General features: G+C 45.7%; 1 protein-coding gene across 1 annotated transcript in view; it reads left to right on the top strand.

Annotated features, from left to right (window-relative positions):
- The window catches only part of LOC125439670 (maestro heat-like repeat family member 5), a 98,260-nt gene that overhangs the window by 58,601 nt on the left and 24,725 nt on the right, over window positions 1-14,934 (top strand). The window contains exons 16-19 of the mRNA XM_048508787.1: window positions 3,880-4,015; window positions 6,694-6,809; window positions 11,397-11,546; window positions 13,407-13,564. Of these exons, the coding sequence (XP_048364744.1) occupies window positions 3,880-4,015; window positions 6,694-6,809; window positions 11,397-11,546; window positions 13,407-13,564 (560 nt within the window). The remainder of the gene's footprint in view (window positions 1-3,879; window positions 4,016-6,693; window positions 6,810-11,396; window positions 11,547-13,406; window positions 13,565-14,934) is intronic.

The following is a 14,934-nucleotide window of genomic DNA, read 5'->3' as shown; positions in this document are numbered from 1 at the left end:
AGGTTATGCTTTACACCCAATGATGTGATATTTACATTATCGGATCCCTTAGAATCTTGTAAAGGGTTGGTTAATTAGAGCCGATTGAACAGATATAGGGTTATAAGATCAATGTGGATAAATGAGTTCTATTGGGTGTAAATGTAGAAAAGGGTTGGCTCATAGGTTCCAAATGGAAGGAGAAAAAAATCCAATATTTAGGAGTCAAATTTTGCCAGAGGAAAACCTGGTGCAGAATAAATTGCTGCCGGTATTGAGTAAAGTGGAGCCACTCATGGAGGCATGGTCAGCATACATTTGTCATTGCTGGGCAGGTTATCATTTATTAAGATGAAAGTCCTGCCTAAAGTTATATATCTTTTTGTGGCAATAACTCTGATCTGCCCTACAGAGCTGTTAACTTGGATTCAAAAAGCAATAGAGCTGCTGTTTACTTGGGATTACTAGACTGAGAGTGAGTAGAACTTCAGTGCAGCTCACCAAAACAAAAAAAAGAAAAAATGTGGATAAGTTCCAACAATAGAAAATGTTATCATGCTGCAAGATTTGTAGCAATGAGGGACAACCTTTATAGTGTGAGAAGTCACTGGTAATGCCAATTTTTATACTAAACATTTTCCCCAGGCCAGAGTGGCAGGAGATATTTCTAAGTGGGAACAAACAGGATAGAATAGATTTATGAACATATGCAAAGAAGAGAAATTTTGTACCTGAAAATAAATCAAAAGCATGCTAGGAGATAACCAGGTGGTAAGATTGCAGTTTTTGCAAATTCCCAAAGGGAGGATATTTTTAGATCTTTGAATGATTTTGAGAAAGTTATGTCATATTCAGGACTCATGCAGTGGCAACCTACTAGAGTCAGACCAATTATCCATTCATCTCTCTGTCCCCTTTCCTTTACCTTTTACCTGATGCCACCCCAACAAACCCTGTGTCTTACAGTAAAACTTTTAATATCGTATGTTATTATGATATCTAGGCTCTGCCGATAAGTCTTCAGTCTGGTCTGCAAAGAAGTATGTAGGAATGGCAGTTTTGATGAGTCCGTTTGGACTATACTATTGATAAGAGTCTGAACTACAAATATTACACATGGGATACACTATGTGTATTTGTTTGATGTATTTATCTGTTTTTTATGGACAACTGTTTTATTGTAACATGGAATGCCAATAAAGGCTTGAATTGATTGATATTCAGGACTCTTGGCAGTATTCTATGATATTCTAGATGAACTGAAGTATAAAGAGATCCAGTTTATAGATCTCAATGGGAAGCAGACTTGAGGTAGGAGATACCAATTGAAAAATGGGGAAAATCAATAAAGGCATTTTGTCTACCTCAATAAGCATCAGTATTAAATACAATGGTTAAAACTTATGTTACGATGGTACTACACCCCTGTTAGAATTAACCGGACGGTCAATAATACAAAATAAAAAACCACAGTCTTAAAAGCCCAGCTGGAATGTGTTCCGCAGGTTAGGAAAGGCAGCACCCAGTCCAAAAGAAAGCCACCATGGTTAACAAGGGAGGTTGAGGAAATTATTAGGAAAAAAAAGATGTCTTTTAGAAAATGGAAGTCCAACTTAACTGATGAAGAATATGAGAGGGAAGACAAATGGTGGCAAAAGAGAAGCAAGTTAGCTGTAAGAGAGGCAAAAAAGGATTATGAGGAACGCATGGCCTTGAACATCAAGACCAGCAACAAACAGTTCTTCAAGTACATCAAAAGCAGGAAGCCAGCTAGGGAAGCGGTAGGCCCGTTAGGATAGATGGAAAAGGAACAAAAGGATTGTGCTAAAGATGACCCAGGGAGATTGCAGAGAAGCTGAATGAATTCTTTGCATCTGTCTTCCACTCCAAGAGGAGGTGAGGAAAATTCCTGCACCTGGGACCAAGCTTCTTAGGAGGTGAATCCGAGGGAGACTAAGCAGAAGATAGTGAGTAGACAAAGGGAAGAAGTTCATGGCAGCCATTGACAAACTACAATGCTACTTCAAACTCCCTGTTGGCCCAGATTGCATTCACCCAAGAGTGCTCTTAAAGAGCTCCAAGCATGAAATTTCTGGATCTTCCAGCGAGCTTTAATATGCAACTTATCACTGAGAATCTGCCTCCATCCCTGAAGACTGGAAGATGGCCAATGTCACACCAATCTTTAAGAAAGGATCTAGGGGGGACCCAGGAAATTACAGGCCAGTCAGTTTGACATCTGTTCCTGGTAAATTAGTAGAATCTATCATAAAAGGTAAAATTATTAAACATGTAGAAAAGCAAGACCTGCTGAGGAAGAGTCAGCATGACTTTTGCAGAGTCAAGTCCTGTCTTACAAACTTACTAGAGTTCTTTGAGGGTGTAAACAGGCATGTGGATAAGGGGGAACCAGTGGACATTGTCTACTTGGATTTCCAAAAGGCTTTTGACAAAGTTCCTCACCAGAGACTGTTGAGAAAACTCAGCAATCAAGGAATAAGAGGGGAAGTCCTGCTATGGATTAAAAACTGGTTGAGGAACAGGAAACAAAGGGTGGGTATAAATGGGAAGTTCTCACAATGGAGAGATGTAGGGAGTGGTGTCCCCCAAGGATCCGTATTGGGACCAGTGCTCTTTAACTTATTCATAAATGACCTGGAAGTAGGGGTGGGTAGCGTGGTGGCCAAGTTTGCAGATGATACCAAATTATGTAGTGTGGTGAGAACCACAAAGGATTGCGAAGATCTCCAAGCGGACCTTAATAAATTAGGTGAGTGGGCTAAGAAATGGCAAATGCAGTTCAATGTAGCAAAATGCAAAGTGATGCACATAGGGGCAAAAAATCCAAACTTCACTTGCACGCTACAAGGGTCAGTGCTATCAGTCACAGACCAGGAAAGGGATTTGGGCATCTTAGTTGATAGTTCCATGGGAATGTCAACTCAATGCATGGCAGCTGTGAAAAAGGCAAACTCTATGCTGGGGATAATTAGGAAAGGAGTTGATAATAAAACTGCAAGGATTGTCATGCCCTTATATAAAGCCGTGGTGCGACCGCACTTGGAGTACTGTGTTCAGTTCTGGTCGCCACATTTCAAAAAGGATATCGAAGAGATAGAAAAAGTGCAGAGAAGGGCAATGAGGATGATTGAAGGAATGGAGCACCTTCCTTATGAGGAGAGGCTGCAGCGTTTGGGACTCTTTAGTTTGGAGAGGAGACGGCTGAGGGGGGATATGATTGAAGTCTATAAAATTATGCATGGGGTAGAAAATGTTGACAGAGAGAAATTTTTCTCTCTTTCTCACAATACTAGAACCAGGGGGCATCCATTGAAAATGCTGGGGAAGAATTAGGACTAATAAAAGGAAACACTTCTTCACACAACTTATTATTGGTGTTTGGAATATGCTGCCACAGGAGGTGGTGATGGCCACTAACCTGGATAGCTTTAAAAAGGGCTTGGACAGATTTATGGAGGAGAAGTCAATCTATGGCTACCAATCTTGATCCTCCTTGATCTCAGATTGCAAATGCCTTAGCAGACCAGGTGCTCAGGAGCAGCAGCAGCAGCAGCAGCAGGCCATTGCTTTCACCTCCTGCATGTGAGCTCCCAAAGGCACCTGATGGGCCACTGCAAGTAGCAGAGTGCTGGACTAGATGGATTCTGGTCTGATCCAGCAGGCTAGTTCTTATGTTCTTATGTTCTTAATACAACAGATTAATGCTGGTGATGCACCACACACAAAGGATCCTTCCATGTGTCTCCAGTGAATTTATAAGAACATGGGGATGCTGCGGCATGCGGTCCTCAAAAGGGCCCACTGGTTGCCAAATGTAGAAAAGGCGCCATGTGGCCAGATGTGGCCTCATCACCTGTACGCTCCTCTTTCTCTCGTCAGCTTTCCCGGCAGTTCAGCACTCTCGCCCACCTGACTGCCGTCCTGATTGTGCTGTGTGGAGACCCCGTGGGATGCGTCAGTTCATCAGCTGTGCAAGCAGTCAGTTGCCTCTATGAAGTCCTGCTACGCCGGAAAAGTAAGCGCCGTGATTTTAGAGAAATACTGCTCTGCAGCTGTGTTTCCATGTGCATAGAACCAGCCGTGTGTGTGACACGAGAGCACCCAGGCGTGGATGAAGCGCTGCTGACTTTTCATCTGCTTCACGGGGCTAATGGTTGGCTGTCAGGGTTATATTAGGGTCAGGGTTAGGGTTAGGGTTAGGGTTGCAACATCCAGCAATGACAGTCTTTACTAAGAAAATGATGAGGCAACCGTGGTGCCTCTTTTGAGTCTCCTGGACCTCTTCTTAACTTTTGGGATCACTGTCCATGCAGGGACGTAGGTATAGATTTTTTATGGGGGGGTTTGGGGGTGGGGCCACACCCCCACCTGCCCCTAGGGCATGGCCACGCCTCCCCAAGCCTCGCCCCCTGCCTAGCACTTATCAAAGCAGCTCTCCAAAGCTGGGGGCGGCAGACTCCCCCACCCTGCCCTCCCCTGCCCCCCACCAGCTGGGCTCCCAGCCGGCAGTTCCTTCTGCCCTCCCCTCTGGGCAGAGGCATAGAGGGAAAATGGAGCCCGGTGCAAAATCTGAGTTTTACGCCCCCCCCCCCCTGCAGCCGCTGTGATGCTGGAACCCACCCCCAAACAGCATCACTTACAATGGTGTTTAAACTAGAGAGCCCAAATTATCCTTTTAAATCCACCTTAAAGGGAGAATCTGGGGTCCCCAGATTAAATAACTTATTGAAAGTGATGCTGTTTGGGTGGATTATCCCCCCCACCTGAAACTAGCAGTCACTTTCAATGTGGCATAGTGGTTAAGAGCAGGTGCATTCTAATCTGGAGGAACTGGGTTTGATTCCCTGCCGCTTGAGCTGTGGAGACTTCTCCGGGGAATTCAGATTAGCCTGTGCACTCCCACACATGCCGGCTGGGTGACCTTGGGCTAGTCACAGCTTTTCACAGCTCTCTCAGCCCCACCCACCTCACAGGGTGTTTGTTGTGAGCGGGAAAGTCAAGAAGATTATAAACTCCTTTGAATCTCCTTCAGGAGATAAAGGGAGGATATAAATCCAAACTCTTTTTCTTCTTCTTAACTGAGGACCTCAGATTCTCCCTTTAAATCTATGCCGAAGGGGATGGATTTAAAAGGAGAATCTGGGGAAATTTGGGGGGTGCCTGCTGTCGGGGGTGCAATTGTTAAGCTAGCAGCACCAAACTTTTAGGGTATCTTTAGGAGACTCTCCTAATTATACCACCCAGGTTTGGTGAAGTTTGGTTCAGGGGGTCCAAAATTATGGACCCTCAAAGGTGTAGCCCCATCTCCTATTACCTTCTATTGGAAACAATGGGGGCACCCTTTTTGGGAGACCATAGCTTTGGACCCCCTGGGCCAAACTTCACAAAACCTGGGTGGTATCAGTAAGAGACTCTCCTGATGATTCCTGCCAGGTTTGGTGAAGTTTGGTTCAGGGTGTCCAAAGTTATGGACCCTCAAAGGTGTAGCCCCCATCTTCTATTAGCTAGCATTGGAAACAATGGAGGATGGGGGCACCCCCTTTGCCTGCAGAAAATTTCTTCCTGACCCCAAAGTAGCCATCGACATTACCCTGGGCATGTAAGAAGGGACCACGAGAGCTGAGCACTGGCTCCCCCTGTCCTGCCCTCCCTCTCATGGTCTGCCTAAGTTCACAGAGTCAGCCTTGCTGTCGGATGGCTGCCTGGCCTCTGCTTAAAACTCCCCCAAGAAGGAGAGCCCCCACCTCCTGAGGAAGCCTGCTCCACTTCCTGACAACCGCTCTGTCAGGAAGTTCTTCCTGATGTTTAGCCAAACCCCTTTTGGTCTAATTTCATCCTGTTGGTTCTGATCCGACCTTCTGGGAAAAACAGAAAACAGCTGCGCCATCCTGAGCAGAGCAGAGTTGCAGGCTACAGTCTGGTGACATAATAGAGAGGATGGATGCCCAGGAGCAAGCGCTGGTGGGTCTCCTCTGGTGGGTCTCCTCCGGTTCAGCTTCTTCTCTTCAATTCTGCCCGGCACCGGCTTCAGGGTGGATTCAGCCGCAGAAGGCCATTGCTTTCACCTCCTGCATGTGAGCTCCCAAAGGCACCTGATGGGCCACTGCGAGTAGCAGAGAGCTGGACTAGATGGACTCTGGTCTGATCCAGCTGGCTGGTTCTTATGTTCTTATGTTCTTATGCCTCCCCCTTTCTTCAGGAAAGCTTTTCTATCTCAACCAAATGTTTAGGCATTGCAGCGTGACCATTTGCTTAACTGTTTTCTTTCAGCCAACCTATTATAAGAGGCTGGAGTTTGTTTTATGTAAGTTCTGAGCAAAGAGTGAAGAGTGGCTGCATAACCATGGCAAGAGGCAGCCAAGCAGCAATGTGATCTAGAAGATTTTATACGCTCACTCACAAGGAGGGTCCTGTTCGAATGCCAGCCACAGGCCTTGCAACCCAGAGAGCTCCTCCTCCTGGTGCCTGGCTAACAACAGATTTCTGCCATTCAAGCAAGTGACTCTGGAGCACTTTAGCTCTGTCCTTGGCCTTTATGCTTTAGCTTGCCTCAGGGCTATGTTTTCCCCTTTGGACTATTTAACATCTACATGAAGCTACAGGCTGAGCTTGTCTGAGGGGTTTGGAGCCATTTTCTCTCTGTCTTCATGCAGTTATATAACAGCCATTCTTTTCTTTTCTGTTCTGCAACAGGCCTAAAGCAGAGAATTCACAAGAGGAGGAAGTGGTCGGTGAAGAGGAGCTCAAAGCCACAGGAAACAGATTGCCTTTCTCTGATAGTGACGGACAGCAGATGGCTGATTGCTATGGTATTACTGCCCTGTCTGGGGTACCAAGAGTTCACAGGTGGAGAGGCTACAAAATGCTTCCACATTTCGCACCAAACAGAATTTAGTTTCAATCCAGCAGTTCTGATGGGGGCAGAATATTTCTGAAATGGTAACAAGGCTAAGCTCAGAACTCATCGCTAGTGCCAGGGTTTCTGGTGAGCCTTGCAGGTCACAGTAGATTGCAATCCAGACCCTCCACCTGTCACTGATGTCATGGGCAGAGGCATGAATTGCTTGACCTCAGCAAAGGGCCAGGTATACCTGGCGGGCGGGCTTAGCATACTGTAGTGAACAAAAAAGGAACTGCAACAACAAGGGATAAAAAGTTGCAGAGAAACAATGTGTATAGATATATTGTGAAAAATGGATATAAAGAGTCTCTGTGTGCATAAAATACTATAACAAAGCAGAAATACACAGCCAAGCAAAACAAATACAAATTATCCCTGTATAAGACAAATAAGAAATGTGTGTCCAGATGCATTTTGACCAGGTCTTCTTCACTGGCCATTTAATAAACAATACACCCCATTAAAACATTGCAAGAATACAGAAAAGAGATACTAAATAAAGAGTCAGGGTTGCTCTGCATGGCAATAGGGAAACCTAAACTAAAAAAGTTTCCAAATTAAATTTCTTTGTTTGGTTTTTTTATATAGATCAATAGAAATTAACAAATCAGAAAAAAGAAACCAGAGTCAAGTCATGGTTACAGTTCCAAACATTAAGAGAGGAAACCAAATTCTACATATAATAGATTACATAGAAATCAATTTTTAATGTTGGCTATTCTTAATAAAAATTCAAATAATCCAAATTACATAGAAACACTAATAAAGGTCTTCTGTTATAACTTCCTAAAATTTTCTCACATTAAAATGTATTAACATTATTATCATTTTTCATAAAGTGATTAATGATTTGTTTGCTTTCCCTTTAAACTCTTTCTTTCTTTCTTTCTTTCTTTCTTTCTTTCTTTCTTTCTTTCTTTCTTTCTTTCTTTCTTTCTTTCTTTCTTTCTTTCTTTCTTTCTTTCTTTCTTTCTTTCTTAAATAATCCCAATAATATGCTTTCTCCCTCCATGCCAGTGCAGGCACTTGTGGGGTGGCCAGGCGGCTTCTGAGTTTGGACACTGCAGCTGCTGACCGTCAAGGCACCCGTGCCCGTGCCAGTTTGCACGGCGCTGGTGCCACAGATCCCAGCACAACACTTTCACTGCTTCCAACGTGGCTTGTCCCCTCCTCTCAGATTGCACAGTTATTCTTGAAACTAAGTGGAAGTGTAACATCTGCTTTTTTTGCCTTGTCCTTTATTTTTTGCCAAAACTTAATTTCTCCTTGAATGTCTATCATATTCCATATGTTATGAAGTCACTGTTTTTCACCACATTGAAATAATAAGCCTCTATAAATGAAACTAGTAGAGATATTAGAGGGTTAACTCTTTTTGTTAGCTTTCCAAATTTTGAACAATCTGTTTCTGGTTACGTAGCTTCCATTTTGTACGATACTTTTTTTCCTCATTGATTTTTCTGTCCATAAGTACTAGTTGTGTGATCCTCCTTAATCTCCCATTTCTAATGTTATTACTCTCTGGGCAGGGTTTCTAATTCAGTCTGCAATCCAAACAAGACCAGCTACTTGATAACATAATTTAACATTAAGTATTTCTGATCCTTCTCTTTTTCTCACCTTGAAGAACTTTGAATCTGATTCTTGAGGAAGGCTGGGTACTTTATGTGTAGATGGAGGCACTTTGAATCAATTTCTACAACTTTTTATTCCTTGGCATAGCATACTGTGCCAAACTCTGCACATAAGGGTTGGACCCGTACCACCTTGTGGGCTCAGGAGGGCACTACTTAGGAAGCTACGAGCCAGGGCAACTATTATTCAACAGGAAAGGCACTGGACGTCCTGGCTGGTGCTGCATGTAGGTGGAGATGCGGCCAATGCACTGCCCTGGCAGGTTGCAGCCAGTCTGTAGGAACGACAGTTCCTTCCCACCATGCTTAATTGCCTCAAAGGCCCTGTGCATGTTCAGGAAATGCTGGACATTGAGAAGGCTGCAGTTGCCCCTGGCGGTGAACCTTTCCCCAGCAAGGTGTTACGGGAACAGTGTGTAGATGGGTGGTTGTTAAATGTAATCAGTACAGGCAAAGGGGGACATTGCTGTTGCCATGCCTGGGAGAGTCATGGTCTGGGATTAAAAGGTTCAGGTCATTTCCCAGAGTAGAAGTGACCAGCTTCAGCCACCGGGTGCAGTGGCATACCTAGGCAAATTGGAGCCCTGGGCAAAACCTGAATTTGATGCCCCCCCATGGGCGGCCACCCTCGCCCACCGTGACCAAACAATGATTTTTTCCACCAGGTCGTTTCAAAGTCACCATCACATTATAGAACATGCCCCAACTCACAAATCTGAACACAGCAATGGGCCATGCCACACAGCAGAAATAATTTTTTGAAAACATTTTCAAAATGCTTTCAAAATGTTTTATTACTGCTATGGAAACATTTTATGGTGTTGTATCGTGTCCCCTCAATTGGGGGAAACAGCATCACTTTCAATGTTATTTAAACTGGGGACCCCAGATTCTCCCTTTAAGGTGGATTTAAAAGGAGAATCTGGAAGCCCTAGTTTAAACAGAGTGATGCTAGAATCCCACCCCCAAACATGCATCACTTTCAATGGGTGTTTTAGAAGCCTAGGGGAGCCCAGATTCTCCTTTTCGGAAATCCCACCTTAAAAGGGGAAAATCTGGGAGTCCCCAGTTTAAATAACATTGAAAGTGATGCTGTCAGGGGTGGATTATCCCCCACCCTGAAACAGTAGAAAGCATCACTTTCAGAAATGTTTAAACTAGGGACCTCAGATTCTCCCTTTTAAATCCATGCAGAAGGGATGGATTTTAATAATAATAATAATAATAATAATAATAATGTAATGGTTAACAACAACAACAACAACAACAACAACAACAACAACAACAACAACAACAACAACAACAACCTTTATTAGACATTGAGAGAATAAAAGAAAGAAAGAAAACAAGCATTGGCAGGAAGGGGGTGATTTAAAAGGAAAATCTGGGGAAATTTGGGGGTGCCTGCTGTCAGGGGTGCAATTATTAAGATAGCAGCACCAAAATTTCAGAGCATCTTCGTGAGACCCTACTGATGATACCACCCAGGTTTGGTGAAGTTTGGTTCAGGGGGTCCAAAGTTATGGACCCTCAAAGGTGTAGCCCCCATCTCCTATTAGCTCCCATTGGAAACAATGGGGGATGGGGGCACTCCCAATGGGGGATGGGGGCTCTCCCAAAGTTATGGACTCCCTAAACCAAACCTCACCAAACCTGGGTGTTATCATCAGGAGAGTCTTCTGAAAAATCCCTGAAATTTTGGTGCTGCTAGCCTAAAAACTGCGCTCTCAGCAGGCCAAAAACGGAAAAACACTGAAAATACAAAAAATCCCACAAACGAACCTGCAGTTTTTGCCCCCCCCCCCCCCAAGGAGGCACCCTGGGCAATTGCCCACTTTGCCCAATGGGAGGAACGCCTCTGACTGGGTGTCTGCCCTTCACCACCTCCTTGTGGGGCGTTGGTGTCAGAAAGAGGCAGCAGCTCCTCAGCGATACGGCCTTGAGCAGATATAAGTTGGAATGCTCAAGAGGGATTATAGCACCCGATGATGAATTATTTTATTCACACACAGTCTAGAGATTTGCACAATATGCAGCTTCCGGGCGATTTGTAAGTCTAATGAGCAGCAGAATACAGCACAAAATTCTCCCATGAGGTCTCTTCAATTGAAGCCACTCTGAGAGAAATTTGCCTCTGTCAGCAGTACAGTGAAATTTTATTGGTCAGATGGGTGTTGGAACCCTTTCTAGAAAACCAAGTATGTTGAGTTAATGTTATGTATTGAAAACTTTTTAATTATTTTAATTAAATTAAATTTATATCCCACCTTTCCTGGCCAAAGTTGGGCTCAGGGCAGCACCCATACATATTTGAAAACATTTTACATAGACAGTCGGTCGTTCATGAAGCCAGCCTTAAAAACTTAAGAAGAAATCAGTAAGTGAAGAATGATACAAATTATACAGATAATTCCAGAGAAAGCAAATGCTGCTAAAACCAGAGTTTCTCACATTCTAATCATTATGTAAAGTATATGATTCCAGTTTCTCTAAAATGGCAATTTTAGATTGGTGGGTTTAGCACAGGAGAAAACTCACTCAAAAATACAATCTGTTACCAAATGCCCTACAGAGTCCAGTTTAATTATTCACAAAGCACCCTTTTTAAATAAAGGTGAGATTGCAGGACAGAGAGAAAAACCCTTTCGCTCTGAGACCTTCTCTGCCTTGAAGTAAGATACTGAGCAGCTAAAACAACAGCTACTCTCTGAAAAAAACAAGAGTGCGTGCATGGCTTATCACACAAACAGTTGATTGAGATTGTGAGCATGTCACCCTCCCCCCCCCCCAAGAGTGTTGTTGCCCTGGGCATCTGCTGTCAGTGAATCCTACTGAACTCCTGCCGCACTTGCTATTTGTAGCACTGTGAAGACCAGCTCTTCTCAGTACAGCTGACCAACTTCCTGCTGTCTGCACTAGAGAGTTTGAAAAGGTCTGACCCCATCTTGCTGAAGGCGGCAGAAGAAGTGCTGAATGCAGTTCTGCAGACTCACGTGATGAAGATCGAAAGGGTGAGAGGCTTTTGCTGGGGACATGGCGTGCACGCACTCACCTCTCGACTCCTCCTCGGCTTCTGAAATGACACCCTCCTAGGAGCCAGCTTTGATTCCCTGTGGCTGTTCCCGTGGTGAGCCTAGATTGGCTGTCAGTTGCCCAAGAGACACAGATAACTGGTGCTTCCCAAAATATCATTAAAAAAGAGAAAGTGGAGGAAAGGGCATTAACTGTGAATTTCCTGCATTTTGCAGGGGGGTGAACTAGATGCGGTCCCTTCCAGCTCAACGATTCTATGTCCAGAGCAGGTCTGTTGCAAGGAGTATGAATGCCCTTCACGTCGACTGTGTAGGCATCCTTGCATGCTTCTACGACATGTCCGTTCTTTCAGGAAAAAGATTAATATGCTGGGCCTGTCATTACCCACCGTGCTTAGACAGCTGCTGTAGTTTTTGATGGGAGACGTAGCTCTCTACCGAGTGGCCAAAGCAGTGCACAGGTTGGTGCCAGGACAAACCTACAAATCTAGAAGAAGGCACAGTCCCCAGTATGCAGAGCTAAGCTCTGCCTTCACCTTTTCCTAGTTCCTCACAAAAGTCACCAAAGGTTTGTCTTCGGTTGAAGCTGTCTTTTTTGTTATTTTTTTCTTCCCAATGTCCAACAAAATTATGACCAAGTAGAGGCATCAGTTGCCTTTTAAAAGTAGAGGCATCTGTGGGATTGTAGACCTGAGAGATCCTGTAGCAAAGGAACAGGAGGGGATCCTATGCAGATCTCCAGGAGACAGCAGTCCTGGCAGTGGATCTTCTGACTCGGAGCCAGGGTGGCTAGAGTGGTCGGCCAGGACTGGGAGTGACCAATGACCAGTCCTTCTACCTGATGGGCCTCAGAATATTGTCCTGGAGTAAAATGAGGGAGAGAAGAGTCGTAGCCTGCACTCCCTGGGCAACATGGGATTGTGAGCCAGGCACCTGTGTGCCAAGAATCTGATTTCTCTGGTCTCTGGGGACTAGAAGTACTGTTGTAAACCAGCAACAGGGTGCAGCCTTGAAATGTAAAGTCTTCCACAGCTTCTGCTGCTTTGGATTGTGCTGCAGCTTCCTCTGTTGTGGTTAGGATTTCAATAGATGCTTCTGATCAAGAATCCAGAGTCTGCTTATTGCCTAAGGATCCCAGACCTAACAGGGATCAAGCCTTATGTTCTGCTCCCTGACACCAGAGCGAAAGCCGTGCTGGCTGGTTGTACCGGGGGCTTGGTAAGCATGTGACTACTAGCCACTGGCCCAGCTGGCAGCTTAATCTGGGCTGATGCTTGGGAGCGAGGTTGAAGGAGCCTGGCGGCAGCTGCTTTCCTGCATGCGCAGTAGGCCCCGTAGGGTTGATCTGAGCAACACTGTGAGGTTTGATGATGCTCTCCCAGCATCCAGGCGTCCCTGGCTATGGAGGAAGGAAAGGGAACCCCTTTCTGCTCATAGCACTCCCTGAATGACAGCCACCTCCTGCGCCATCTCAGCTGCTGCACCAGCTGTTGTACTGCGATGCTAATAGGGTATGTTGAGCCGGTGTCCACACTGGCACAACATACCATGGAACTCCTCGGATTTTAAATAATCTGAGGCTTAAAAACAGCTGGAGCTACAAGAGTGCCGGCCAGGGAGAAAAGTAAGTTGCATACCCTTAAGAATCTGTGTGATGGCCATCCAGCGTTCAGACTGATGAGACTGCAAAACTTATTCAGCCATCTTCTACCACACGTGGAAAAATTCGAGCAGAGCCTTTCGAGCCCAAAACAAGGCTTGGATTTTGTCCAGAGTGATACATTGAATACTGTGACGGTGTAACTTTATGAAGGTCTTAAGCTCTTTGGCTTCTTCCAGGTGAAAGACGTGGTGGGATCGATCTACAGGTGCCTGCAGCTGCGGCACTCATCCTACTGGACCCGGAAGGTCGTGCTGAAGGCGTTAACTTTAATGATCCCTGATCACATGGAGGAAGTGGTGCAAAGCTGCCTGTCCTTCTCAATACCCATAGAGAGGTAAAGTGTTGGCTTCCTAGACCATGCCCATCGTCTCCTTGGAGGCACCTTGTCTCCACCTGTGTTTCGAGACTGACCAAATCAACACTTTCCAGGCTACAAAATCTTGCTGTTAAATTTCTGGTTGGTCGTGAGAAAAAGAACAGCCATCCAGGATTTAATCCTAGACAAGATGGCGATCCAGCATGTATCACAAAGGGAGCAGCAGTGGCATAGTAGCTAAGAGCAGGTGCACTCTAATCTGGAGAACCGGGTTTGATTCCCCGCTCTGCCGCCTGAGCTGTGGAGGCTTATCTGGGGAACACCAGCTGGGTGACCTTGGGCTAGTCATGGTTCTTTGGAGCTCTCTCAGCTACACCCACCTCACAGGGTGTTTGTTGTGGGGGGGGAAGGGGTTTGTAAGCCCTTTTGTAAGCCCTTCTCTTACAGGAGAGAAGTGGGGGTATAAATCCAACTCTTCTTCTTCTTGGTTGGGGGAGATGAGAGGGATTAGCCTCAAATAACTGTGTCTCCCAGGATACTTGGTTATCCATCAGTGTAAGCCAGGGAGGAGGTATCACTGTCCTATATAGGTTCCTATAACTACTCTGCCTTCCTAGCAAAGTCCCCTGTCCAGGACACGTCCAGTTAGGAGGCTGCATTCATAGTACTGGGACTGTGAGACAGGACTGGGATTCTGCTGGGTCCCCTGCAGGAGCAGGTAGATACTTTGAGGGTACTGCTGGATTTGGCCCTACTGCTAGATAAGTAGGCAACGGCCATAGCCAGGAGAGCCTTTACCAGGTCAACTGGTTAGCCACTGATGAACTACTGGGAAGAAAAGATTCAGCCCATGTGGTAGAGTCTCTGGTAACATCTTGACTAGATTGCTGTAACGTGCTCTACGTGGGGCTGCTCTGGAGGCTGCAGTTGGGTCACAGAGTGCCGTGGGTCACAGGGAACATATGATCACTCAGGTTCTGGTCCATCAGCACAAGCTCCCAGTAGTAGCGGCACAATATCCACATCACAAGATGTCATAGTCCTGCTGCACATCATACCGGCCGGCTGGACCTGGAGTCCTGTGTGCAGCTCTGGAGGCCTCAATTCAAAACACACACAGGCAAAATGGAGCGAGTGCAGAGCAGCGCGACAAGGATGACCAGGGGCCGGGAGACCAAAGGGCTTGGAAATGCTCAGTCCAAGAAAGAGGAGGGTTGGGGGGGGGGGGGCGACACGACAGCTCTCTTGAAGTCTTATGAAGGGCTGTCACTTAGAGGACGCCCGGTGGGCTGCAGGCAGGCAGGAGCTAGGGTGTGGCCTCAAGAGAGCCAGAGTCAAGGCGGACAGCAAGCGAGGCGTGGTCAGCCAGCCCACAGTCAGGGCAGGAA

This window comes from Sphaerodactylus townsendi, linkage group LG10 (genome assembly GCF_021028975.2).
Source record: "Sphaerodactylus townsendi isolate TG3544 linkage group LG10, MPM_Stown_v2.3, whole genome shotgun sequence".
NCBI classification, from domain to species: domain Eukaryota; kingdom Metazoa; phylum Chordata; class Lepidosauria; order Squamata; family Sphaerodactylidae; genus Sphaerodactylus; species Sphaerodactylus townsendi.
Note: the sequence above shows the minus strand (reverse complement) of the source record. Positions and strands in the feature narration are given on the sequence as shown.